Source organism: Piliocolobus tephrosceles, chromosome 2 (assembly GCF_002776525.5).
Source record: "Piliocolobus tephrosceles isolate RC106 chromosome 2, ASM277652v3, whole genome shotgun sequence".
Classification (NCBI taxonomy): Eukaryota; Metazoa; Chordata; class Mammalia; order Primates; family Cercopithecidae; genus Piliocolobus; species Piliocolobus tephrosceles.
Window position 1 is genome coordinate 103,927,940 of NC_045435.1, and position 22,938 is coordinate 103,950,877.

The following is a 22,938-nucleotide window of genomic DNA, read 5'->3' on the forward strand; positions in this document are numbered from 1 at the left end:
TCGGCTGAGGCAGGAGAACTGCTTGAACCCAGGAGGTGGAGGTTGTAGTGAGCTGAGATGGTGCCTCTGCACTCCAGCCTGGGCAACATCTCTATCTCAAAAAAGAAAAGAAAAATATGATGAGAATTATACTGATTTGGTAAATTTATTTTGATAATCTGGCTTATTCCTAGTTTGAAAGAGGACTAAGGGCCTTCTGTTTTAATGATATACTCACTCTACTGGTTACATAAATAACCACATATGACCAGGGAATTTGTAGTTTAGGTGAGGAAGAAATTAATACCTGTGAAAAATGATAAAATCCCCAAACTTAATGCAGAGGGTAAATTAACATCACAGGGTGTAAGAGATAATTCACTTATCATTCCTTTGCAAAAGTCACCATAATAAGGCTTCCGTTATTTAATGGGAACATTCTAAGAACCCAATTCTCAACTGTATTGTAGTACATTTAATGGACATATTAAAGCAAAGCAGTACCAGATCCACATCGTATGCAATATCCACTAGAACTCGAATGTGTGGGGAATTTTTATCACAGAGGACACAATCTTATAGTTTTGTTATTATCAGGTCTCAAGTAGATAATCTGCTTTGTAGACTGTCCAGGGCATAACATAAATCCTAGGCAGCAGCAAGCTCTTCACATGAACTTTCTTTGGAGCTCAATCAGAGCATATTAAAAAAAACTAAACATCTTTCTACAGCAAGGCACAATGCAAGAGAAATACACTGTAAATATCATATGAAGCATACCAAAACAAATAAAAATTCCAAATTCTTCTGAATATCTTTTCAACTGATATTTAATAACAGAGTTGATTAATTTTTCATGTAGGGCAATCCACTAATCTAATTTAAAAACTGTATCTTACAGAATAGTTCAGATTCTTTAAATTATTCTACCTGTTCCAAGGTCTGATTTATAATGTTGTTAAAAGATTTACAATTTTCAAGTGGCTTTGTTACAAAATTTCATCACTGCTTATCCCAACAGCACTTTCTTGACTAGTAATGACAATAAATAAAATAGCAATTAGTCCAAATAATACAATTATTAGTGGCAGGAAATTTTATCCTCCATAATTACTACCAATCAAAATATTCTGCATATCCCAATTAGGTCTAGAAATGTTGTCAGGGTTATTCCTCAAGAGAAGAGAAAATCAAGCTCTCATCAGTTATTTCTTTTTTTTTTTGAGACGGAATCTCATTCTGTCGCCCAGGCTGGAGTGCAGTGGCACGATCGCAGCTCACTGCAAGCTCCGCCTCCCAGGTTCATGCCATTCTCCTGCCTCAGCCTCCCAAGTAGCTGGGACTACAGGCGTCCACCACCACATCCAGCTAATGATTTGTGTTTTTAGTAGAGATGGGGTTTCACGTGTCCGCCAGGATGGTCTCGATCTCCTGACTTCATGATCCACCTACCTCAGCCCCCAAAGTGCTGGGATTACAGGCATGAGCCACCACGCCCGGCCTTTTTAAATAAATTTTTATTAAAAAGATACAACTATGAAAATTTATGAGCCAGGTGTGGTGGTTCACACCTATATCCCAGCACTTTGGGAGGCTGAGGCAGGTAGATCGCATGAGCCCAGGGGTTTGAGACCAGTGTGGGCAACATGGCAAGACCCAATACAAAAAACTAGCTGGGCATGGTGGGATGCACTTGTAGTCCCAGCTACAGGAGAAAGGTCTGGGGTGGGAGGACCACTTGAACCCGGGAGGTTGAGGCTGCAGTGAGCCATGATCGTGCCACTGCACTCTAGCCTGGGCGATGAAATGAGACCCTGTTTCAAAAGATTTATGAAAAGAATGGAAAGTGTGTTGAATATCAGTCAGCAGAAAATTTCTCAGTACTGTCTAAGCACCCTACTCTTTGATCATTCAACTTAAAAGGTGACTTAGACAAGTAATTCAGTATCTAACTACATTAAGACAGGTAAATGATACACAACTACAACTTCAAGGGGGAAAATGATTTCAGAGAAAGCAGAAATAGCAAGACATTTTCAAAAGGAGAAGTGAAAAGGAGTATTTTCTTGAATGTAAGACAACAGGTTGTGAGAATATCTTCACAGCTTAGAATGTTAGGTGAAGTCTGATTTATCTTTGGAACTCTAAAGAGAGATTGACAAAATTTTCAGGGATGGACATATGAAAAATGTAAAGATCACAAAAAAGGAAAACAATGAAATCAAAACAACATATGAGGAACAGTGAAGGAATTAGTAACGAAATGGAAATGTCAGGTCAGATGTCCCATGACATGCCCCCCAAGCATGAGAACTTAGCGGATGAGTCCCCGGGAAGGTCCAGCGCAGTACTACCTAGTGCACGCAACAACTGTCCTGCTGGCTGCAAGCCTCAGCTAGCAGGTGCCTACTGTCCTCCCCTCTGTGCTGGCTTTCAGCAAATTCATATGCTGAGCTGACTGAACCCTTATCTTCTTCCATCTGGAAGGACAGAAAAGCAACAAGTCTCATATTACAGAATGATACTCTTCACCATATAGAGGTTTAAAATCAAAGCAACAAGTTGGCGTCCACAATCTGAGGCACAAAAGAAATGTTCAAAGAACAGCACATTTACTGTCACAAAAGAGGGCTAATGGGAACTTTTTTTTAAAAAAATGTATATTTTAATAAGTATAAAGTGTATAAACAATTAGGTAAGCTTGTGGAGAAGCTGACCAAGATACATAAATTAGGAAATACAAGTGTCCATCTAAATCTTCTATATTTCATTTTTTTCATAGTATTTATTAAAGGTGTTTAATATACAGTTTCTCATCTGTCATTTTGGAAGTCCTTTATTGTAAAGACAATTCTATTGTCTGATGACAAACAGCAGCCACCATGGTTATTCAGGACCTCCACGTTGGATAAATTCAATTTCTTCTTGAGACACAAGTTTCCTTCTGTATTTCTAAGGTAATGTTTTTATTATTTCTGCAGTATCTGGCGGACCCTGATACATCAGCAAATCTGGTGATTTACTTCCCTTAGAATGTTGTGAAATTACAGAAGAGTGAGATGGTAGCCCTGCTGATCTCAAAGCTTCTGATACATTGGGTTTAGGATTGTCTCGTCTGTCAGGAAACCTTATTAATGGAGTGTGTGGTTTGACTACCTGAACGACCCTACTGGCAGACGCCATCTTGCTGCCCATCATGACCCCCAAGAAGGGGCAGTTTCCCTAATGGGAACTTCTTAAGGGGAACATAAGCACACAAAATAAAGCCATGATTTTCCAGTGCACAAAGCTCTAACTAAATATATATTACAACTAAGTTAAAACCAAATTTCTTTCAATAAAATTCAGTTTCTTCTATTAAATTCATTTGCCACCAAGATTTAGGGTTCTTATTGCAAAGGTATGTCCAATTTCTCATCTTTCCTGCTTCCCTTCTCAGAAGACTTCTCTACTCTAACTGGACTTCATGGCCTTAGAAATGTTGAGCATGTGTGCAAAGCGCTTCACCTGATCTATTTGTTAACAAAATAAACTTAATCCTCAATTTGAAACAGATTTTTAATGAGGGTCAATAATTTACACACATTTCAGTTCTTTTTCTGTATTTGTATTAGAGACCTTCTAAGGAAGTTTAAAGTGTGTCTACAGCCATCCTTATTTTAAATCTTATTAAATTACAAGAAAATGTCCTTAATGAATAAAAAACAATTTTGCCTTATCTCTATGTATTTTCCCAGGATTAAGACTGACCAATAATTATTTCTATGAAAGATGCAATGCTGAATTTCTGATATAAACAAAAGATTATCAGAATTTTTTGGTTTCAAGAGTATAGTAAGTTTATGTGAAGATATCTTAATAGTTTTGCCTATAATACAGGGGAAGAGTGGAAGGGAAAATACTCAAAATGAGTTTTGTTTATTCAAAAGAAAATTGTTAATAGTTTTGTATTGATTTTCTTTCTTTTTTTTTTTTTTTTAAAAAGAAGAAGTCCCACTCTGTTGTCCAGGCTGGAGTGAACTGGCATGATCTTGGCTCACTGCAACCTCCAACTCCTGGCTTCAAGCGATTCTCTTGTCTCAGCCTCTCGAGTAGCTGGGATTACAGGTGTCTGCCACCATGCCCAGCTAATTTTTGTATTTTTAGTAGAGATGGGGTTTCACCATGTTGGCCAGGATGGCCTCGAACTCTTGACCTTAAGGGATCCACCCGCCTTGGCCTCCCAAAGCGCTGGGATTACAGGCGTGAGCCACCGCCTGGCCTTAATTGTCCTTAAGAAGTACTAACTTGACTAAAGATGAAAAAGCTCTTAAAGATATCTGATATCCATACAGTTTTCCTCTCTGTCACAGGAGTAAACAGTTACGTTACTATGGATCACACCCATGGAATACTGCTCAATGCAGTTTAAAAAACTGATGCATTCAAAATTCAGAGGCTGCATCAGCAGAAAGATGTATATGGACACTTACTCTCCATGCAGCTATGAACAAATGTCCACCTAGTGGTCACTCACTGCTCAATCTGAGTAACTGTTTCTCTGCCTGGCTTTTAGTTGAGCACAGTATTTCTTCTTTTTGTTTTTCTATGATGCTGATGGTAAATAAGCAGACCACAGTATGTAAAATGATCATGTGACAGGTGAAGAACCGGAGGCCCAGAGGTTAAGTGACTTGGTTAGGACCCACTGGGAGTCGCACCAGCTGCAGCATCAGCATTCAGGCCTGCCGCTCTCTGAACAGCATTCTTTCCCACTTGTTACACCACCTGATTGGAGAGTGGCTTGCAGAAAGACCATCTCATCCATATCCTGTTCTCATTGTGACCTTTCACAGATCAATGTTCAGCTTACTGTTTTATCAGAGTATTACAGAATCAGTGATTTCTTTGATTTATGATTTCCTTTCTCCATTATTCTTAAATCTAGCTTTGCTAAAAAAAATGTGGTTTGATTTAAGCCAGTATGATATGTGAAAATGATTTCATAAAAATATGATTATTCACAATATAAAAGTTACCTTTATATGACAAAAAACAGTTGGCCAGAGTGTGCTTTTAAATAATGAGCGCTCCTGCTTTAGAGTTAAATAATTAGATGCTAAAAAATGTGATAGAAAGCCACTGTTTTTAAAGTCACCTACTGATAAAATTGTGATACACATATTTGGCTGAGCCAAAAGTGAAGGTAAATCTTTGTTTTAATTTATTTCTCATTTTAAATATAAAATTTAGTTGACTACCACTTAAACACCCATTTGTATACTCATCTGTAATTATTACACCATTATAATTTGAAATAGAATATTTTTTAAAGTTGAAGTTAATAATAACCTGAAAGGTTTAATAAATCTTTAAATGGCTCAATATTATGAACTTACAGAGTTTTATAAAAGGTTATTTAAGTGGTGCTGTGTAAAAGTCATTCATTTGATCAGAAAAACACAGAAAGATTAGAAACCTTGAGAATAAAAAAGAATTTAAAATTCAAATGAACATAGAGAAAGATTAGAAACCTTGAGAATAAAAAAGAATTTTAAAAAATACGTGATTAAGAATCTGTAAGAATCCAATCGAGCAAGAAATGGAAAAGTGCCAATTTCTAAAAAGAAAAATAATAAGTTATATTACTTTCCCCCTTCAAACCATACTTAATACATAGTTTTAGTATCTTAATATAAAAAGTCCTAGAAGTTAAGCTTTCATCCCTTTCTATCAAAAGACATCTCTATACTATTATTTTTTGTACAAACTGACAGAATGCGTCTGTCTGTGGAGATAAAGACATACACACACATTGTTCAATTTATAGATGCACTAAATAGTAGCCAGGATATGAAATGCTTCAGCAGCCATTACAGTATACAAACATAAATATGCGCATGTATTTACAATACAAATTAAGGCAAGATAAAAAAATGGGCAACTCTCACTTCCAAATATGTAGCTTTAATTACTCAACATGCAGGAGCATTCATAAATATGAATAACATGACAAGCAGAAGCATTAGAGTTGTACTAGAAAAGATAGTTAAGGTGTACAAATATATTAACAAGGTATAGATCTCTGTTCTGTGATCACGTTGAATTTTTATGTGAATTTTCTTCTCAAAGAAGAAATGGATTTTTTTTTTTTAGGTTTTAATGTATATGTTAATAAAGGTCAAATTAGCCAGAGACAGGGCCATGCTAACAAAAATGCCCCACTCTTTATTCATGCCTCTGCCCATCTTTTGATATTGTTTAATTGACCTTTAGCATGCAGAAGAGTTAATGAGGTTCTACTCCTCCTACTCTACCTAAGTTTGCTCAGCTGATTCCTTGCCCTCGACAATGGCTGCAGTGCGATGAACTCGTCACTTAAAGCAACTGTGTTGGAGTACATCTATAAGTGGACAGAAAAGGGATGGACACACAACAAGTCAGTGAGCTGTATTCATCACCTAAGAGAGACACAGGACACGCTTTGTAAATACATCTGTTCCTACAGGAGGAATAAATATCATACGTGATACACATACATGACTGACATTTGTAGAGCTGTTCGCTGTGCCATCAAAAGAATTTATTATTCACTCTTAACACCACATTGTTATTTTGGAGAAAAACAAGGCTCAGAAAACATGCTGACAGCTCTTCCTTTGATACGATTTTTCTTGCTACTTCTGGTAAACAATGAAGTAGCTGACAGTTTTCTAGCCATTTCTCCATCATTTGAAATCAGGAATGATATAAAGCTAAAATAATGATTACTGACCATAACAAAGGAATAATGTTACATATAGGATTTCAATGACCATATACTGTTTCAGAAAAAAAAAAAAAAGGAAAGGAAAAAATACACCAACCCCAGCAGGCTAGAAGATCCCTGAGTAGAAGCAGAGATTTCCTTCTTGGATTAGACCACCTAGAACACCCAGTTAAGTCATTTAGAAGTAAATTTAGTGAGCCAAGAAGGAAGACTATACTAGCTTTTACACATAGATAAAATGATTGATCCACTGTACATTCCATTTTTTTTTTTTTTTTGGTGAGACGGAGTCTCGCTCTGTCGCCGGGGCTGGAGTGCAGTGGCCGGATCTCAGCTCACTGCAAGCTCCGCCTCCCGGGTTTACGCCATTCTCCTGCCTCAGCCTTCCGAGTAGCTGGGACTACAGGCGCCCGCCACCTCGCCCGGCTAGTTTTTTTGTATTTTTTAGGAGAGACGGGGTTTCACCGTGTTAGCCAGGATGGTCTCGATCTCCTGACCTTGTGATCCGCCCGTCTCGGCCTCCCAAAGTGCTGGGATTACAGGCTTGAGCCACCGCGCCCGGCCTGTACATTCCATTTTTAATCAAATAGACTAAATCAATTTTAGCTTTATAGTGAAAGAACCAAAATATATATAAGCACTTTTAATTTTTAACTTGTCTAACGGCCTACCTTAAGGTAGTCCAAATATTTCCTATGTATTCCTTTAAAAAGAGGCTACTGGAAAGGTAACAAGAACTAATATTATCACCTTTTATATTATTAAGAAACCTCTATGAACACGTGTAAGTTTGCAAATGCTCTGCCTAAAGTAGAATTTCTAAGGATACATATAAATAAATCTGATTACAGGTTGAGTATCTCCAATCTGAAAATCCAAAATCTGAAGCTTTCTGAGTGCAGACATGATGCTCAAAGAAAATGCTAAATGAAGCATTTCAGATTTTGTATTAAGGATGCTGAATCAATAAGTATAATGCAAGTACTCTTTAAACAATCTGAAATCTGAAACAAGCATTTTGGATAAAGGATACTGAACCTATATTTACTCTTATAAAGAATTAAGTATATCTTTTTTTGTGAGACGGAGTCTCACTTTGTCGCCTAAGGTGGAGTGCAGTGGCGCAATCTTGGCTAACTGCAACCTCTGCCTCCCAGATTCAAGCGATTCTTGTGCCTTAGCCTCCTGAGTAGCTGGGACTACAGGAGTGTGCTACCATGCCTGGCTAATTTATGTTTTTAAATTTTTATTTATTATTACTTTTTGAGATGGAGTCTCACTCTGTCGCCCAGGCTGGAGTGCAGTGGTGCCATCTCAGCTCACTGCAACCTCCACCTCCCAGGTTCAAACGATTCTCCTCCCAAGTAGCTGGGACTACAGGCGCCTGCCACCACATCTGGCTAATTTTTACGTATTTTTAGTAGAGACTGTGTTTCACCATGTTGGCCAGGATGGTCTCCATCTCCTGATCTCGTGATCCATCTGCTGGGATTACAAGCGTTGAGCCACCGTGCCCGGCCTATTGTTTTAATTTTTAGTAGAGACCTAGGCTTTCGCCATGTTGGCCAGGCTGGTCTCAAATTCCTGAGCTCAAGCCATCCACCTGCCTCGGCCTCCCAAAGTGCTGGAATTACAGGTGTGAGCCACTGCACCCGGCCTCAAGAATTAAGTCTTTAAAACAATGCCATCCATATATTTTGGTGAAATATAACTATATTTAGGTCAAAACAGGGAGACAAATTATTCTCCATAAAGATCTAGAGTAAGTATAATGAACAAAGCCTTAAAAATAGTACTCTATTATTGTAATTTTTTTTCCAGAGGATTAGGAATAGTAAGCTAGGCAAACTTTCTGATATATGTTTAAGTAATATGTTGCAGAGTAGAAAAGTCGGTCCACACTGATATAAATATATATGCATGGACAGACAGAGGAATCAGATTATGCAAATTTTTTTAGCCCCATTTGGAGATCAGTATAACAGAGTAACGTTCTCATCCTCATTTTACTTATAATGATAACTGTTTCACTGAGGATCAACTACATACAGGCTCAGCGTGAGGCACTTCATACTCATTATCTCTAACAACCATGTAAAGCAGTAATTATTTATCTGATTTTACAGAGGAGGAAACTGAGGCTTATGAAGTGCTTGATCAAGGACATACATATGAACTGTTGAAACAATATCTGAATTCAAGTTTGTCAGGCTTCACAAGCCTATGCTGTCTCAACGGTGTGAATGTGTATACTGGCTAGGATTTGGTTATTGAAGCAAACAAATGCTAAAGAAATGTTGTGGACATGACCAACTGAAATTAAAACTAATGCACTGGTCAGGAAGCCTAACTTACATCACTAAATGTTTAGGAAGTAGTTTTTCTATTTGTAGGATGAATATACAACTAAATTTCCAAAATTCATCTGGCATGTTACAAGCGTGTTTAAAAAATCTCAACCTGGGAAGAACTAAATGATTAATAAACTCAGGGCATAAGAGTTGGCTAGAATATATTTTTGAGAGTATTTATCCAATACTACAATATAGTTAAAAGGACAAATTGAGAGATTTCTAGCTCAGGTACTACTCAAATATATAAAAGAGGCACATTCAACTAAATAGCTACAATTTTTGAGCATCTAATATGTATTTGGAAATTTTTTCATTTAATCTTCACTAGAAAGGTAATAAAAAAGATATTTCTATCGTAATTTTATCAATGAAGAAACTAAGATTTAAAGTCACAGAGATACCAAATGGAAGACCTGGGATTTGAACTGAGATCTATCAGGCCCCCAAGATTCTTAAGCACTACGTAACATACTGCTAATATTTGCTGTAGTTTAATATTTATTAATAAATGTTTAGTGGGATAATACATTTTTAAAAATTCTATTCTGTACAAATTATTGAGGTTAAAGACCTCATTTCATACTTTTTTGATGAAAATAATATGATCAGAAAAAATATTACTCAGCCAGGTGCAGTAGCTCACGCCTGTAATCCCAGCACTTTGGGAGGCCGAGGCAGGAGGATCATGAGGTCAGGAGATCGAGACCAGTCTAGCCAAAATGGTGAAACCCCGTCTCTGCTAAAAATACAAAAAATAGCCGGGTGTAGAGGCAAGTGCCTGTAATCCCAGCTACTTGTGAGGCTGAGGCAGAAGAAGTGCTTGAACCCAGGAGGCGGAGGTTGCAGTGATCCAAGATCGTGCCACTACACTCCAGGCTGGGTGAGAGCAAGACTCCGTTTCGGGAAAAAAAAAAAGAAAAATTCCTCAAATTATTATGTGTCTAAAGACATGGCTATAGATCTTCATTATATATATATGATAGAATGTTGTGATATTACTTTAAAAATATTTACTATTATCTGGATATAACTTGATAGTTTCATATCTAAAAACATCAAGTATTATTAACACAATGTAATTAAAAAATAATTTATTAGTCATAAAATTAATAGAAATAGTAAAAAATAACTTTAAAAATAGCACATTGAACAATGTTTATGTTACAAAATACTTGAAACAGGAATAGCTAATTTCCTATTTTCTGACATAAGCAAATTATGACAGCTATTCATCATTAAAGATCCCTAACTAAAAAGATAATGAATTTATTATAAAAAGTGGTTACCTGTGCCTTTTCAGTACTTGTAGGGTAGAGGTGTCGGTCAAATACCTTCTTTACGATATCAAGAAATAGACATGTAACAACCATGAGGATTATGGCAAACCAAGCAGAACCACTTGATAGGAGCTGAATAAACACAAAGTACATATTCTGGGAGCCCAAAAATGGCCTGCAAAGAAAGACAATGTGCTTAATAAAAGTGGAAACTGAAAGACTTAAATCAGGACATCATATAAAGACACTACAGTTGAACATAACAAGTACTCCAAGAAAATGTTCAAAACTGAAATTGGTATAATTTAATTAACTGAACAACTAACAAAACAAGGTAAGCTTTAATTGTTAAAAATAAAACAACTATAGTTTTTATTAGGAAAATGGCAAGCAGTTGACCAGATAACCCTATCTTAGTGGTAGCGTATCAGAAGAATAATGTACTAATACAGACTTAAGGGACCAAGCAAAGCAAGAAAAAGTGTGTAACAAAATATTTGAAAAGACTGATTTTCCAAATCTTAGCATGAAAGCTTTATTCAGAAGCTCTTCTTCAAAAACATATTTTAAAATTAATGTACTCACGAATACTAGTTTTACACAGTAGTAGGTGTTATAAAGATATTCTTTTTGGGTTTTTGCATATACTACCTCAAAAGAATATGGTGAAATATAGAAACATTCATAATATCCTTTTATGATCCTAAATAGAAGCTAATATTTAGCTAATCCAAATTTTTTTGGCCTACCTTCAGAAGTTTTTTTGTCTGATAGATGAATCAAAGACATAGCAGGCAAATGTAATATAAATTCTCCAAAAGAGAGCCTTCAGTTATCCATCACTTACCAAAGAATCTTAGGAGAAACATTAATTTTTAATCTCTCAGAGTAGCCAGTTGAGTATCTGATTCTATCAATGAAGATGATGCATACTACTTACTTTTGTGAGAAAAGTTACTGATTAATATTTAATGGCTCTGTGTGACTTACTTTATTGTATATATTAATACATAATACATTAATACATAATATAACTAGTGTAAAGAAAATTAATTGTGAAATAAGACAACTGGGGTTTAAATCGTGGCTTTGCTACTTTTTTGTCTTTGTGACCCTGAGGCTCAGTTTCTACACAGAAAAAAACAGGGATAATGATTGTGATGAATCAATATAATATCTTACATAGAAAATCTAGAAAAATTGTAGATATTCAATAAATGTTAGTTTTTTGCTCTCCATATCAGTAAGATCAACTGAAAGAAGTAAATATACCAGGAGTCTCAAATCTGTTATGAGCAGGTATGTTCATAATGTAACCTATCACAATAAAGGTTTATTATGTCGAAGCAATCCATTTAAAATTCAACATATTCACTCACCAGAGAATCCCTCCATAAAACAAGGAAAACACAAAATAAAAAATAATAGATCCCCAGGTAACGAGATGGTTGATCCAAGTCCAAAAATGGGTTTCCAGAGCCATCTAAAAAAAAAGTTTTTATATCCTTAGAAATATAAACAAATAAAGCTTTACCTTAACCTTTCAGATAAAACTCAAGAATAAACATAAATATCTAAAAGTCCCTCAGAAGATAGATATAATCCCTCAAAATCCCTCAGAGATAAATATGAATGAAAAGGTCCTAGTATAAAATGAAATAATTTCAAGTTTATAATATTTTTCTTCTTTGAGGAAGCAGCATTCAAATTTCACGTGATTACTCTATTTTCAACTCCATAGCCTAAAACAAATTACATTGTCTGGCACTATACACAGGAAGCAAAATTTTAGAGATTTTTAAAAATATGATCATAAAAATCAGCTGAGGCTTCCTAAAATAAACTTTAAAAATAACTTTTGACAAAAATTTAAGTGAATTATTAAAATAGTAATCAGTGAAATTAATCGCTTTTGAAAATGGAAAAAGGAAAAGTATCTATGGCTAAAGAAATGAAGAAAATTAACTAATTATGTAAACAGTTGCAAAATGTGTCCACATTTCTAATTTCAGTACCATACCTTTACTGTGACTGTAATAACCATGACTGTGAAGACCAAAGTGCCAAATGTCCAGTTTCCAAACATCTAAACAGAAAGAATACACTATTACATTATGTGTTAACATAATGTTAAATAAAATGTCAGGTAAAAAGTCGTCTAATTCTCTACTAAAAATCACTTGAAATTTTTAAGTCACGTACATTTGAAACTGGTGACTATAAAGTTAAGAGTATGAGAAGAAACAGCATAAAGCATTATTTACATGTGTTATTATTACACACAGTGATCTTTTAGATATCATTATCAGACTGGAAACCCAAAGACACGTTTAGAATGGTGTGGCCCAGACTATTTTTAGTTAGAATAATGTAGTCATTAGGCTCTGCTTTATTGCTGTCGCACAGTAAAAATGGTAACAAAATTCTTTTCAATCACAAGTATTTTCAGAAACCTTTCCAACCAGATGTCACAGCAGAGCACCCGCCAGAGTATTTTTGGATACAGTACAGTACAGCAAGAGGAAAGAAATTTACACTTAAAACCTGTATCTGAAAGGAAGGATAATGGATCATGGAATTACTCCTCAAAGGATTCCATGTAAAAATTCTGTTATTGCCAGTCAGAAAATACTCCCCCCGGCTTTAAGCCAAAACTTATTAAGGTATTAAACACACAGAACCCCAAAAGAGTTTCAGGATTTTATCTCTACAAATAAGAATACAACCACAAGTTTAATAATTTAGTTTACAAAGTAATCGTTGTTAGTCCAAACTGCACCGTTTTGTAAGCTCCCTGCTATTTTGCAGACCTTGGTCAAAGTCAACATTTCACAGGGGTTCAGGACCTGAGAAACATCCTGCCTACCACCACGTGACCACCATAGAAAGATCGCTATCACACCAGGTGCGGTGGCTCACGTCTGTAATCCCAGCACTTTGGGAGGCTGAGGCAGGTGGATCGTCTGAGGTCAAGAGTTTGAGACCAGCCTGGCCAACACAGTGAAACCCCATCTCTACTAAAAATACAAAAAATTAGCTGGGCACAGTGGCGGGCGCCTGTAATCCCAGCTACTCTGGAGGATGAAGCAGGAGAATCGCTTGAACCCGGGAGGTGGAGGTTGCAGTGAGCTGAGATTTTGCCGTTGCACTCCAGCCTGGGCAATGAGAGAGACTCCAACTTAAAAAAAAGAAAGAAAGAAAGATCCTTATCATATCTTGCTGGATAAAGGTCCAAGGAACACCACGAAGACATCCCACCAGAAAAAGGGCCAGAAACGCCTCATCATGGGAACATCTTACCAATATCCTGCCAGACAGTGGGCCATACTGCCCAGATCCCTCCCGCCCATACCTGTAAGTACCCCCAGCCTGTAAGCAGCTGATGGGCTCTCGCATTAGGCTGGTCCCCCACTTCTGTAGGTTTTATGCTGGACAAAAAGCTTGCATTTGCTCTTGAGCTGCCCTCTTTCTGTGTCTTTCTTTAACTCTCACTTTCCCTTCAAAACCTAACAATCATTATCTTAACACTGGTTCAAAAAAATTATTAAAAAGGCTGTGTTTTTATTACAGATTTCTAACAATTATCATTTACTTAACAAATTACTTAACCTCTCTATATCTCACTTTCTTCATTTGTAAAATAAGGATAAATCTCAGTTTTCTGTAAGTTTTCAATTGGGGTATACAAAAAGAACGCAGTACCTGGTATACAAAAGGCAATTGGAAAATAATAATTATGATTATCAACAATGAAACATCAATTAATATTCCTTTGAGAGCATTTGAAGAATGTATTTGCCAAGAGGAGAATCAAAAGTCATACTGAACCTGTGTTTATCTGTCTGCTTTTATCATCTCTAGAAATGACCCAGAAATACTGATGATCAGTGGGTCTCAACTTAGCTCTCTGAGGAGGAGTGTCATTCTCTTCTTTCACGGGTATGGACACAGATACTTTTTTTTTTTTTTGAGTCAGAGTCTTGATCTGTCACCCAGGCTGGAGTGCAGTGACATGATCTTGGCTCATTGCAACCTCCACCTCCTGGGCTCAAGCAATCCTCCTACCTCAGCCTCCCAAGTGGCTGGGACTAGAGGTGCACACTATCACACTTAGCTAATTTTTTTTGTATTTTTTTATAGAGACAGGCTTTCACTATGTTGCCCAGGCTGATCTTGGACTCCTGGGCTCAAGAGATCCACCTGCTTTGGCCTCCCAACATGCTAGGACTATAGGTATCAGCCACTGTGCCCAGCTGGGAGAGATACTTTGATGCAACCAGGGAACCTGGGACTGGAAGTGGTAAGGACATGTCTATCCTTCAGTATCTGGTTTTACTGGTCCTAGACTGGGGCATGTTACATGGTATTTTCCTTAGAGGAGAATTTAGCGCTTCCTCTTGCATAGGCCCCATTCAAGGCCCTAGAAGAAGCTATACAAAACCATTCCCATAGCTTTTTGTGGGTAAAATTATACAAAGTAATGTATTTCAACTGTAATCAACTGGTTACGACTGCTGTCTCTTTCCATTCTGATTTGCCCTTGAGCTGGTAGGTGATAATGTGAGTAGCAAAGGGCATTTTGTAGATTTGGCTAAAGATGAGCTTACAGGCTGGACGCGGTGGCTCACACCTGGAATCCCAGCACTTGGAGGCGGAGGAGGGAGGATCACCTGAGGTTACGAGTTTGTGACCAGCCTTACCAACATGGAGAAACCCTGTCTCTACTAAAAATACAAAATTAGCAAGGCATGGTGGCCCATGCCTGCAATCCCAGCTACTGGGGAGGCTGAGGCAGGAGAATCACTTGAACCTGGGAGGCACAAGTTGCGGTGAGCTGAGATAGTGCCATTGCACTCCAGCCTGGGCAACAGAGCAAAACTCCATCTCAAAAAAAAAAAAAAAAAAAAAAGATGAGCTTACATTTGGTTTGGGATAAATGAGACATATTTGTCACTCACAGTCATCTGCATATATACTTAAGTTCATAGTTGTATGTTTTTTAAAATTTTTTTCTTAAAGAGGGCCTGTGAAAATGTTTAGATTCTACTAAACCTGGATCTGTCCCTGTTCAGAAGAGACAGATGCTCAAAATACTTTCTTTCCCACTCTGCTTGGTTTCTAGATCACTTCTTAGATGAGAAGAATGAGTGTACCCAGTGCACTGATGAAGATCTGATGGCCTAGAACTATGTCCTAGGCCACTGCTCCATTTAGAGCGGTGGGTCTCAAGTGTGGGTGATTTTGCCCCTGTAGAGACATTTGGATGACACCATAAGAAGCAAGATAACGTTTTCTGTTCTCTTCTAAGGTACAGCTATATCTAATACTTAATAAAGTGCCTGGAATACTGTTAGTGCTTAAATTTTTGTCTCACGAATAGATGTATAGGGGAATTCTATAAAGAACTAGACAAAGATCTTTTTTACCATATAACCTTTTATTAAAAAATCTGTATCTACCTCTAGGAATTAAGTTATATGCATTCCTGAGTGACCTGAGTGGTAACCACAGTAAATCATTTGAATTGAAATAAAGAATACAGCATTCTCTGTGGAATACAGATACAAAATAGTATGTATTTCTTGTCTTAACAGAGCTCTTACCATTTGATCAGGTTTCAACAGTTGATGATAATGTATAGTATGAAAAAAAATTAAGGATAGGAAATAAGGAGAGAAATCATTAAAGATTCAAGAGAAAATAGTAGTAAATACTACACAAAGGTTTATTTTTCTTTCAAAATTACAACCTGAAATTTCATCTCCTCAGTCTACCTTGTATTGCTAATTATTTACCCCCAGCTAATCTGGTTTAAATGCTTAATGGTCTAGAAGATAATGAAGGGGTGAAGAATTACATTCTCTTGCTTAATCCTTTGTTTTCCATTTAATTTTTAATGTGATATAGTATATGATTTTTTTTCTGGAATGGTGCTGACGGTCTGCCAATCAAAATCTCTACTGGAGAAGTCAAATTGGATTTTTTTAAAAATCAGAGATGGGATCTTGCTATGTTGCCCAGGCTGGGATCAAGTGATCCTTCTACCTCAGCTTCCCAAAGTGCTGGGATTACAGGCATGAGCTACCGTGCCCAGCCCAAAGTGGAATGTACATACTTTGATAGCTTTCTACTTTTTCTCCCAATCCTATATTTTTTGAATTTTAATTCTTTTAATTTCTCAAAGTGGGTACACTTCCATAAAGAGAAGAAAAATCATTAATAATAGTTGCTTTCCTTTGAACTCCTGTATACTTTAGTAAAACAGACAAAAGAAACCTCTTATTTGGGCAGGATTTCATTTTAAAGAGCAATTTGTAGTTGAGAAGAAATGGAATAGATTTAGTGTTTGGGTCCCTAAGTTAAAAAAGAATTCTTTTTGTCTTCACTGTCTTTTTCTCCTGAAGCCAGGGAAACAATGACATGAAATACTACGATGGAAACTCAGTTACCTCTGAACTATTCTGGTATTTTCTTTCGTATATCAACCTAGTTTTCCGCTCTCACCATATGACAATTCCCTCCTTCTTGTTTCTTAATTGTAATATTCTCACTCATTTAATATACTCTTAAGGCAGCCATGAGGCTTCTTCCATTGCATTCTGTAGAAGTCTCTTCTAACTGGTGGTGAATTCTCTTAATCTGAATTGTTTCTCTCACCTTTCCCCATCACTTTCTTATCTATAATATCTTAATTAGTATCTTTTTTATAATTCTAAATAGCTTCTTTCCTGAGGAAGTTTCCTTGCTAAGATCACAGAAAGACAACTTAAGCTACTTCCAAAAATATTTTGTACAACAGCAACATTGTTAGAGTAAGTAAGTTATATACTAAGATGACTTATTCTGTAGGGGTCAAAAGAAAAGATAAATTCTTCAAAAAAAAAAAAAAAAAAAAAAAAAAAAAAGAAACAGTCCTTAGTTACCCCTCTCATTTACAGTATATTTAATAAACATGTTTCATTGGTATTAACCTCCAAATTATTTAGCTTTATTTTTTTTAATAGCATGTGAGATTTTCTGGTAAAAACCTAAGAGTTCTAAAAGAGCTGTAACAATTACTTAGGTTTTTTAAAAAATGATTTCATAGGTAGTCAAAGTTCATAGAAACAGATAAATAGAATGGTGGTTGCCAGGGATTGGTTGGGGGAGAAAAAAAATTGAGAAGTTATTTAATGAGTATAGAGTTTAAGTTTTGCAAGATGAAACAGTTCTGGAGAGCTGCTGCACAACACTGCGAATATTCTTAACACTACTGAACTGTACATTTAAAAATGGTGAAGATGGTAAAAAGAACTATCAAATTGTACATTTTAAATATGTGTAGTTTATTATATGTCAATTGTACCTTAATAAAGCTGTTTTAAAAATGATGTAAGTTTTTCTAAATGGTATATTTTGGAGGGACGTAAAATTTTTAAAGTTACATCAAAATCTCTTGTATTTTATAACATAATTTTACCTTTTTCAAAATTGTAAGAAATGACAATTGTACATTTCTTTAATGGTAAATTTACTTAAAAATTTAAGGTAGCAGGACAGTAAAAATCTACCACTATCAAACATAAACCTATAGTACTCTATGAAGCCCTGTTTAAAAACAATTACAAAAAAGTTGACCCAGATTACAGACAAAATTTAAAGTCTTAGGCTCACAAAAACAAAGATAAATAGATGGGACTTAATTAACCTAAAAAGCTTCTGCACTGCTAAAGAAATAATCAGCAGAGTAAACAGACAAGCACAGAGTGGGAGAAAATCTTCGCAATCTATACTTCTGACAAATGACTAATATCCAGAATCTACAGGCAACTCAAAAGGATCAGCAAGAAAAAGACAATCTCATCAAAAAGGTGCCTAAGGACATGAATGGACAATTCTCAAAAGAAGATATACAAATGACCAAGGAACATGAGAAAATGCTCAACATCACTATCTGGGAAATCCAAATCAAAACCACAATGTGATACTACCTTACTCCTGCAAGAATGGTCATAATAAAAAAATAGAATAATAATAGATGTTGGTGTGGACATGGTGAAAAGGGAACACTTTTACACTGTTGGTGGGAATATAAATTAGTATAACTACTATGGAAAAAAGTGTGGAGATTCCTTAAAGAACTGAAAGTAGAACTACCATTTCATCCAGCAATCTCACGCCCTCTATCTACCCAGAGGAAAAGAAGTCATTATACAAAGAAGATACTTGCATACCCATGTTTATAGCAGCACAATTTGCAACTGCAAAAATAGGGAACCAGCCCAACTGGCCATTGGTTAAGGAGTGGAAAAAGAAAATATGGTATACGTATATACCATGGAATACTACTCAGCCATAAAAGGAATGAAATCATGGCATTCACAGGAATCTGGATGGAATTGGAGACCATTATTCTAAGTGAAGTAACTCAGGAATAGAAAACCAAACATCTTGTGTTCTCACTCATAAGTGGAAGCTAAGCTATGGGGATGCAAAGGCATATGAATGAGACAATGAACTTTCGGGGCTCGGGGAAAAGGGTGGGAGGGGGTAAGGAATAAAATACTACACACTGGGTACAATGTACACTGCTTGCGTGATGGGTGCACCAAAATCTCAGAAATCACCACTAAAGAACTTAATCATGTAAATAAATAAATAAAAAAAAAAAACTAAACAAACAAGAAAAGTCTTAAGCTTATTTTTAACTTTAAAAAATAAAATGAAGGGGGGCGGAGCAAGATGGCCGAATAGGAACAGCTTCAGTCTCCATCTCCCAGCGCGAGCGACACAGACCGGTGATTTCTGCATTTTCAACTGAGGTACTGGGGTCATCTCACTCGGGAGTGCCGGACAATCGGTGCTGGTCAGCTGCTGCAGCCCGACCAGCGAGAGCTGAAGCAGGGCGAGGCATCGCCTCACCTGGGAAGCGCGAGGGGGAAGGGAGTCCCTTTTCCTAGCCAGGGGAACTGAGACACACAACACCTGGAAAATCGGGTAACTCCCACCCCAATACTGCCCTGTAACACTGGCACACCGGAGATTATATCCCACACCTGGCCGGGAGGGTCCCACGCCCACGGAGCCTCTCTCCTTGCTAACACAGCAGTCTGCCGCAATCTAACCGCAAGGCAGCAGCGAGGCTGGGGGAGGGGCGCCCGCCATCGCTGAGGCTTAAGTAGGTAAATAAAGCCGCTGGGAAGCTCGAGCTGGGTGGAGCTCACAGCAGCTCAAGGAAACCTGCCTGTCTCTGTAGACTGCGCCTCTGGGGACAGGGCTCAGCTAAAGGAGCAGAAGCCTGTGAAATGCGAACGACTCTGTCTGACAGCTTTGAAGAGAGCAGTGGATCTCCCAACATGGAGGTTGAGATCTGAGAAGGGGCAGTCTGCCTGCTCAAGTGGGTCACTGACCCCTGAGTAGCCTAACTGGGAGACATCCCCAACTAGGGGCAGTCTGACACCCCACACCTCACAGGGTGGAGTACACCCCTGAGAGGAAGCTTCCAAAGCAAGAATCAGACAGGTGCACTCGCTGTTCAGCAATATTCTATCTTCTGCAACCTCTGCTGCTGATACCCAGGCAAACAGGGTCTGGAGTGGACCTCAAGCAATCTCCAACAGACCTATAGCTGAGGGTCCTGACAGTCAGAAGGAAAACTACCAAACAGGAAGGACACCTATATCAAAACCCCATCAGTACGTCACCATCCTCAAAGACCAGTGACAGATAAAACCACAAAGATGGGGAAAAAGCAGGGCAGAAAAGCTGGAAATTCAAAAAATAAGAGCGCATCTCCTCCTGCAAAGGAGCACAGCCCATCGCCAGCAACGGATCAAAGCTGGTCAGAGAATGATTTTGATGAGATAAGAAGGCTTCAGTCCATCAAACCTCTCAGAGCTAAAGGAGGAATTACGTACCCAGCGCAAAGAAACTAAAAATCTTGAAAAAAGAGTGGAAGAATTGACAGCTAGACTAATTAATGCAGAGAAGGTCATAAACGAAATGACAGAGATGAAAACCATGACACGAGAAATACGTGACAAATGCACAAGCTTCAGTAACCGACTCGATCAACTGGAAGAAAGAGTATCAGCGATTGAGGATCAAATGAATGAAATGAAGCGAGAAGAGAAACCAAAAGAAAAAAGAAGAAAAAGAAATGAACAAAGCCTGCAAGAAGTATGGGATTATGTAAAAAGAACAAATCTACGTCTGATTGGGGTGCCTGAAAGTGAGGGGGAAAATGGAACCAAATTGGAAAACACTCTTCAGGATATCATCCAGGAGAACTTCCCCAACCTAGCAGGGCAGGCCAACATTCAAATTCAGGAAATACAGAGAACGCCACAAAGATACTCCTCCAGAAGAGCAACTCCAAGACACATAATTGCCAGATTCACCAAAGTTGAAATGAAGGAAAAAATCTTAAGGGCAGCCAGAGAGAAAGGTCGGGTTACCCACAAAGGGAAGCCCATCAGACTGACAGCAGATCTCTCGGCAGAAACTCTACAAGCCAGAAGAGAGTGGGGGCCAATATTCAACGTTCTTAAAGAAAAGAATTTTCAACCCAGAATTTCATATCCAGCCAAACTAAGTTTCATAAGTGAAGGAGAAATAAAATTCTTTACAGATAAGCAAATGCTTAGAGATTTTGTCACCACCAGGCCTGCCTTACAAGAGACCCTGAAGGAAGCCCTAAACATGGAAAGGAACAACCGGTACCAGCCATTGCAAAAACATGCCAAAATGTAAAGACCATCGAGCCTAGGAAGAAACTGCATCAACTAATGAGCAAAATAACCAGTTAATATCATAATGGCAGCATCAAGATCACACATAACAATATTAACCTTAAATGTAAATGGACTAAATGCTCCAATTAAAAGACACAGACTGGCAAACTGGATAAAGAGTCAAGACCCATCAGTCTGCTGTCTTCAGGAGACCCATCTCACATGCAGAGACATACATAGGCTCAAAATAAAAGGATGGAGGAAGATCTACCAAGCAAATGGAGAACAAAAAAAAGCAGGGGTTGCAATCCTAGTCTCTGATAAAACAGACTTTAAACCATCAAAGATCAAAAGAGACAAAGAAGGCCATTACATAATGGTAAAGGGATCAATCCAACAGGAAGAGCTAACTATCCTAAATATATATGCACCCAATACAGGAGCACCCAGATTCATAAAGCAAGTCCTTAGAGACTTACAAAGAGACTTAGACTCCCATACAATAATAATGGGAGACTTCAACACTCCACTGTCAACATTAGACAGATCAACGAGACAGAAAGTTAACAAGGATATCCAGGAATTGAACTCATCTCTGCACCAAGCGGACCTAATAGACATCTATAGAACTCTTCACCCCAAGTCAACAGAATATACATTCTTCTCAGCACCACATCACACTTATTCCAAAATTGACCACATAATTGGAAGTAAAGCACTCCTCAGCAAATGTAAAAGAACAGAAATTATAACAAACTGTCTCTCTGACCACAGTGCAATCAAACTAGAACTCAGGACTAAGAAATTCAATCAAAACCGCTCAACTACATGGAAACTGAACAACCTGCTCCTGAATGACTACTGGGTACATAACGAAATGAAAGCAGAAATAAAGATGTTCTTTGAATCCAATGAGAACAAAGATACAACATACCAGAATCTCTGGGACACATTTAAAGCAGTGTGTAGAGGGAAATTTATAGCACTAAGTGCCCACAAGAGAAAGCAGGAAAGATCTAAAATTGACACTCTAACATCACAATTAAAAGAACTAGAGAGGCAAGAGCAAACACATTCAAAAGCTAGCAGAAGGCAAGAAATAACTAAGATCAGAGCAGAACTGAAGGAGATAGAGACACAAAAAACCCTCCAAAAAATCAATGAATCCAGGAGTTGGTTTTTTGAAAAGATCAACAAAACTGACAGACCGCTAGCAAGGCTAATAAAGAAGAAAAGAGAGAGGAATCAAATAGACACAATAAAAAATGATAAAGGGGATATCACCACCGACCCCACAGAAATACAAACTACCATCAGAGAATACTATAAACACCTCTACGCAAATCAACTAGAAAATCTAGAAGAAATGGATAATTTCCTGGACACGTACACTCTTCCAAGACTAAACCAGGAAGAAGTTGAATCCCTGAATAGAACAATAGCAGCCTCTGAAATTGAGGCAACAATTAATAGCCTACCCACCAAAAAAAGCCCAGGACCAGATGGATTCACAGCTGAATTCTACCAGAGGTACGAGGAGGAGCTGGTACCATTCCTTCTGAAACTATTCCAATCAATAGAAAAAGAGGGAATCCTCCCTAACTCATTTTATGAGGCCAGCATCATCCTGATACCAAAGCCTGGCAGAGACACAACAAAAAAAGAGAATTTTAGACCAATCTCCCTGATGAACATCGATGCAAAAATCCTCAATAAAATACTGGCAAACCGGATTCAGCAGCACATCAAAAAGCTTATCCACCATGATCAAGTGGGCTTCATCCCTGGGATGCAAGGCTGGTTCAACATTCGCAAATCAATCAACGTAATCCAGCATATCAACAGAACCAAAGACAAGAACCACATGA

At 37.6% G+C, this 22,938-nt stretch overlaps 1 protein-coding gene and 1 pseudogene across 3 annotated transcripts in view; both read right to left on the reverse strand.

Moving 5' to 3' along the window:
• ATP11B (ATPase phospholipid transporting 11B (putative)) overlaps positions 1–22,938 on the reverse strand; it is a 143,491-nt gene that overhangs the window by 14,612 nt on the left and 105,941 nt on the right. For all 3 annotated transcript variants that reach the window (XM_023187474.1, XM_023187473.1, XM_023187475.1), the window contains exons 26-28: positions 12,379–12,444; positions 11,738–11,841; positions 10,368–10,533 (exon numbers count right to left, since the gene is read on the reverse strand). In XM_023187474.1, coding sequence (XP_023043242.1) covers positions 10,368–10,533; positions 11,738–11,841; positions 12,379–12,444 — 336 coding nt within the window. The remainder of the gene's footprint in view (positions 1–10,367; positions 10,534–11,737; positions 11,842–12,378; positions 12,445–22,938) is intronic.
• Positions 2,745–3,975, reverse strand: LOC111523140 (annotated as a pseudogene).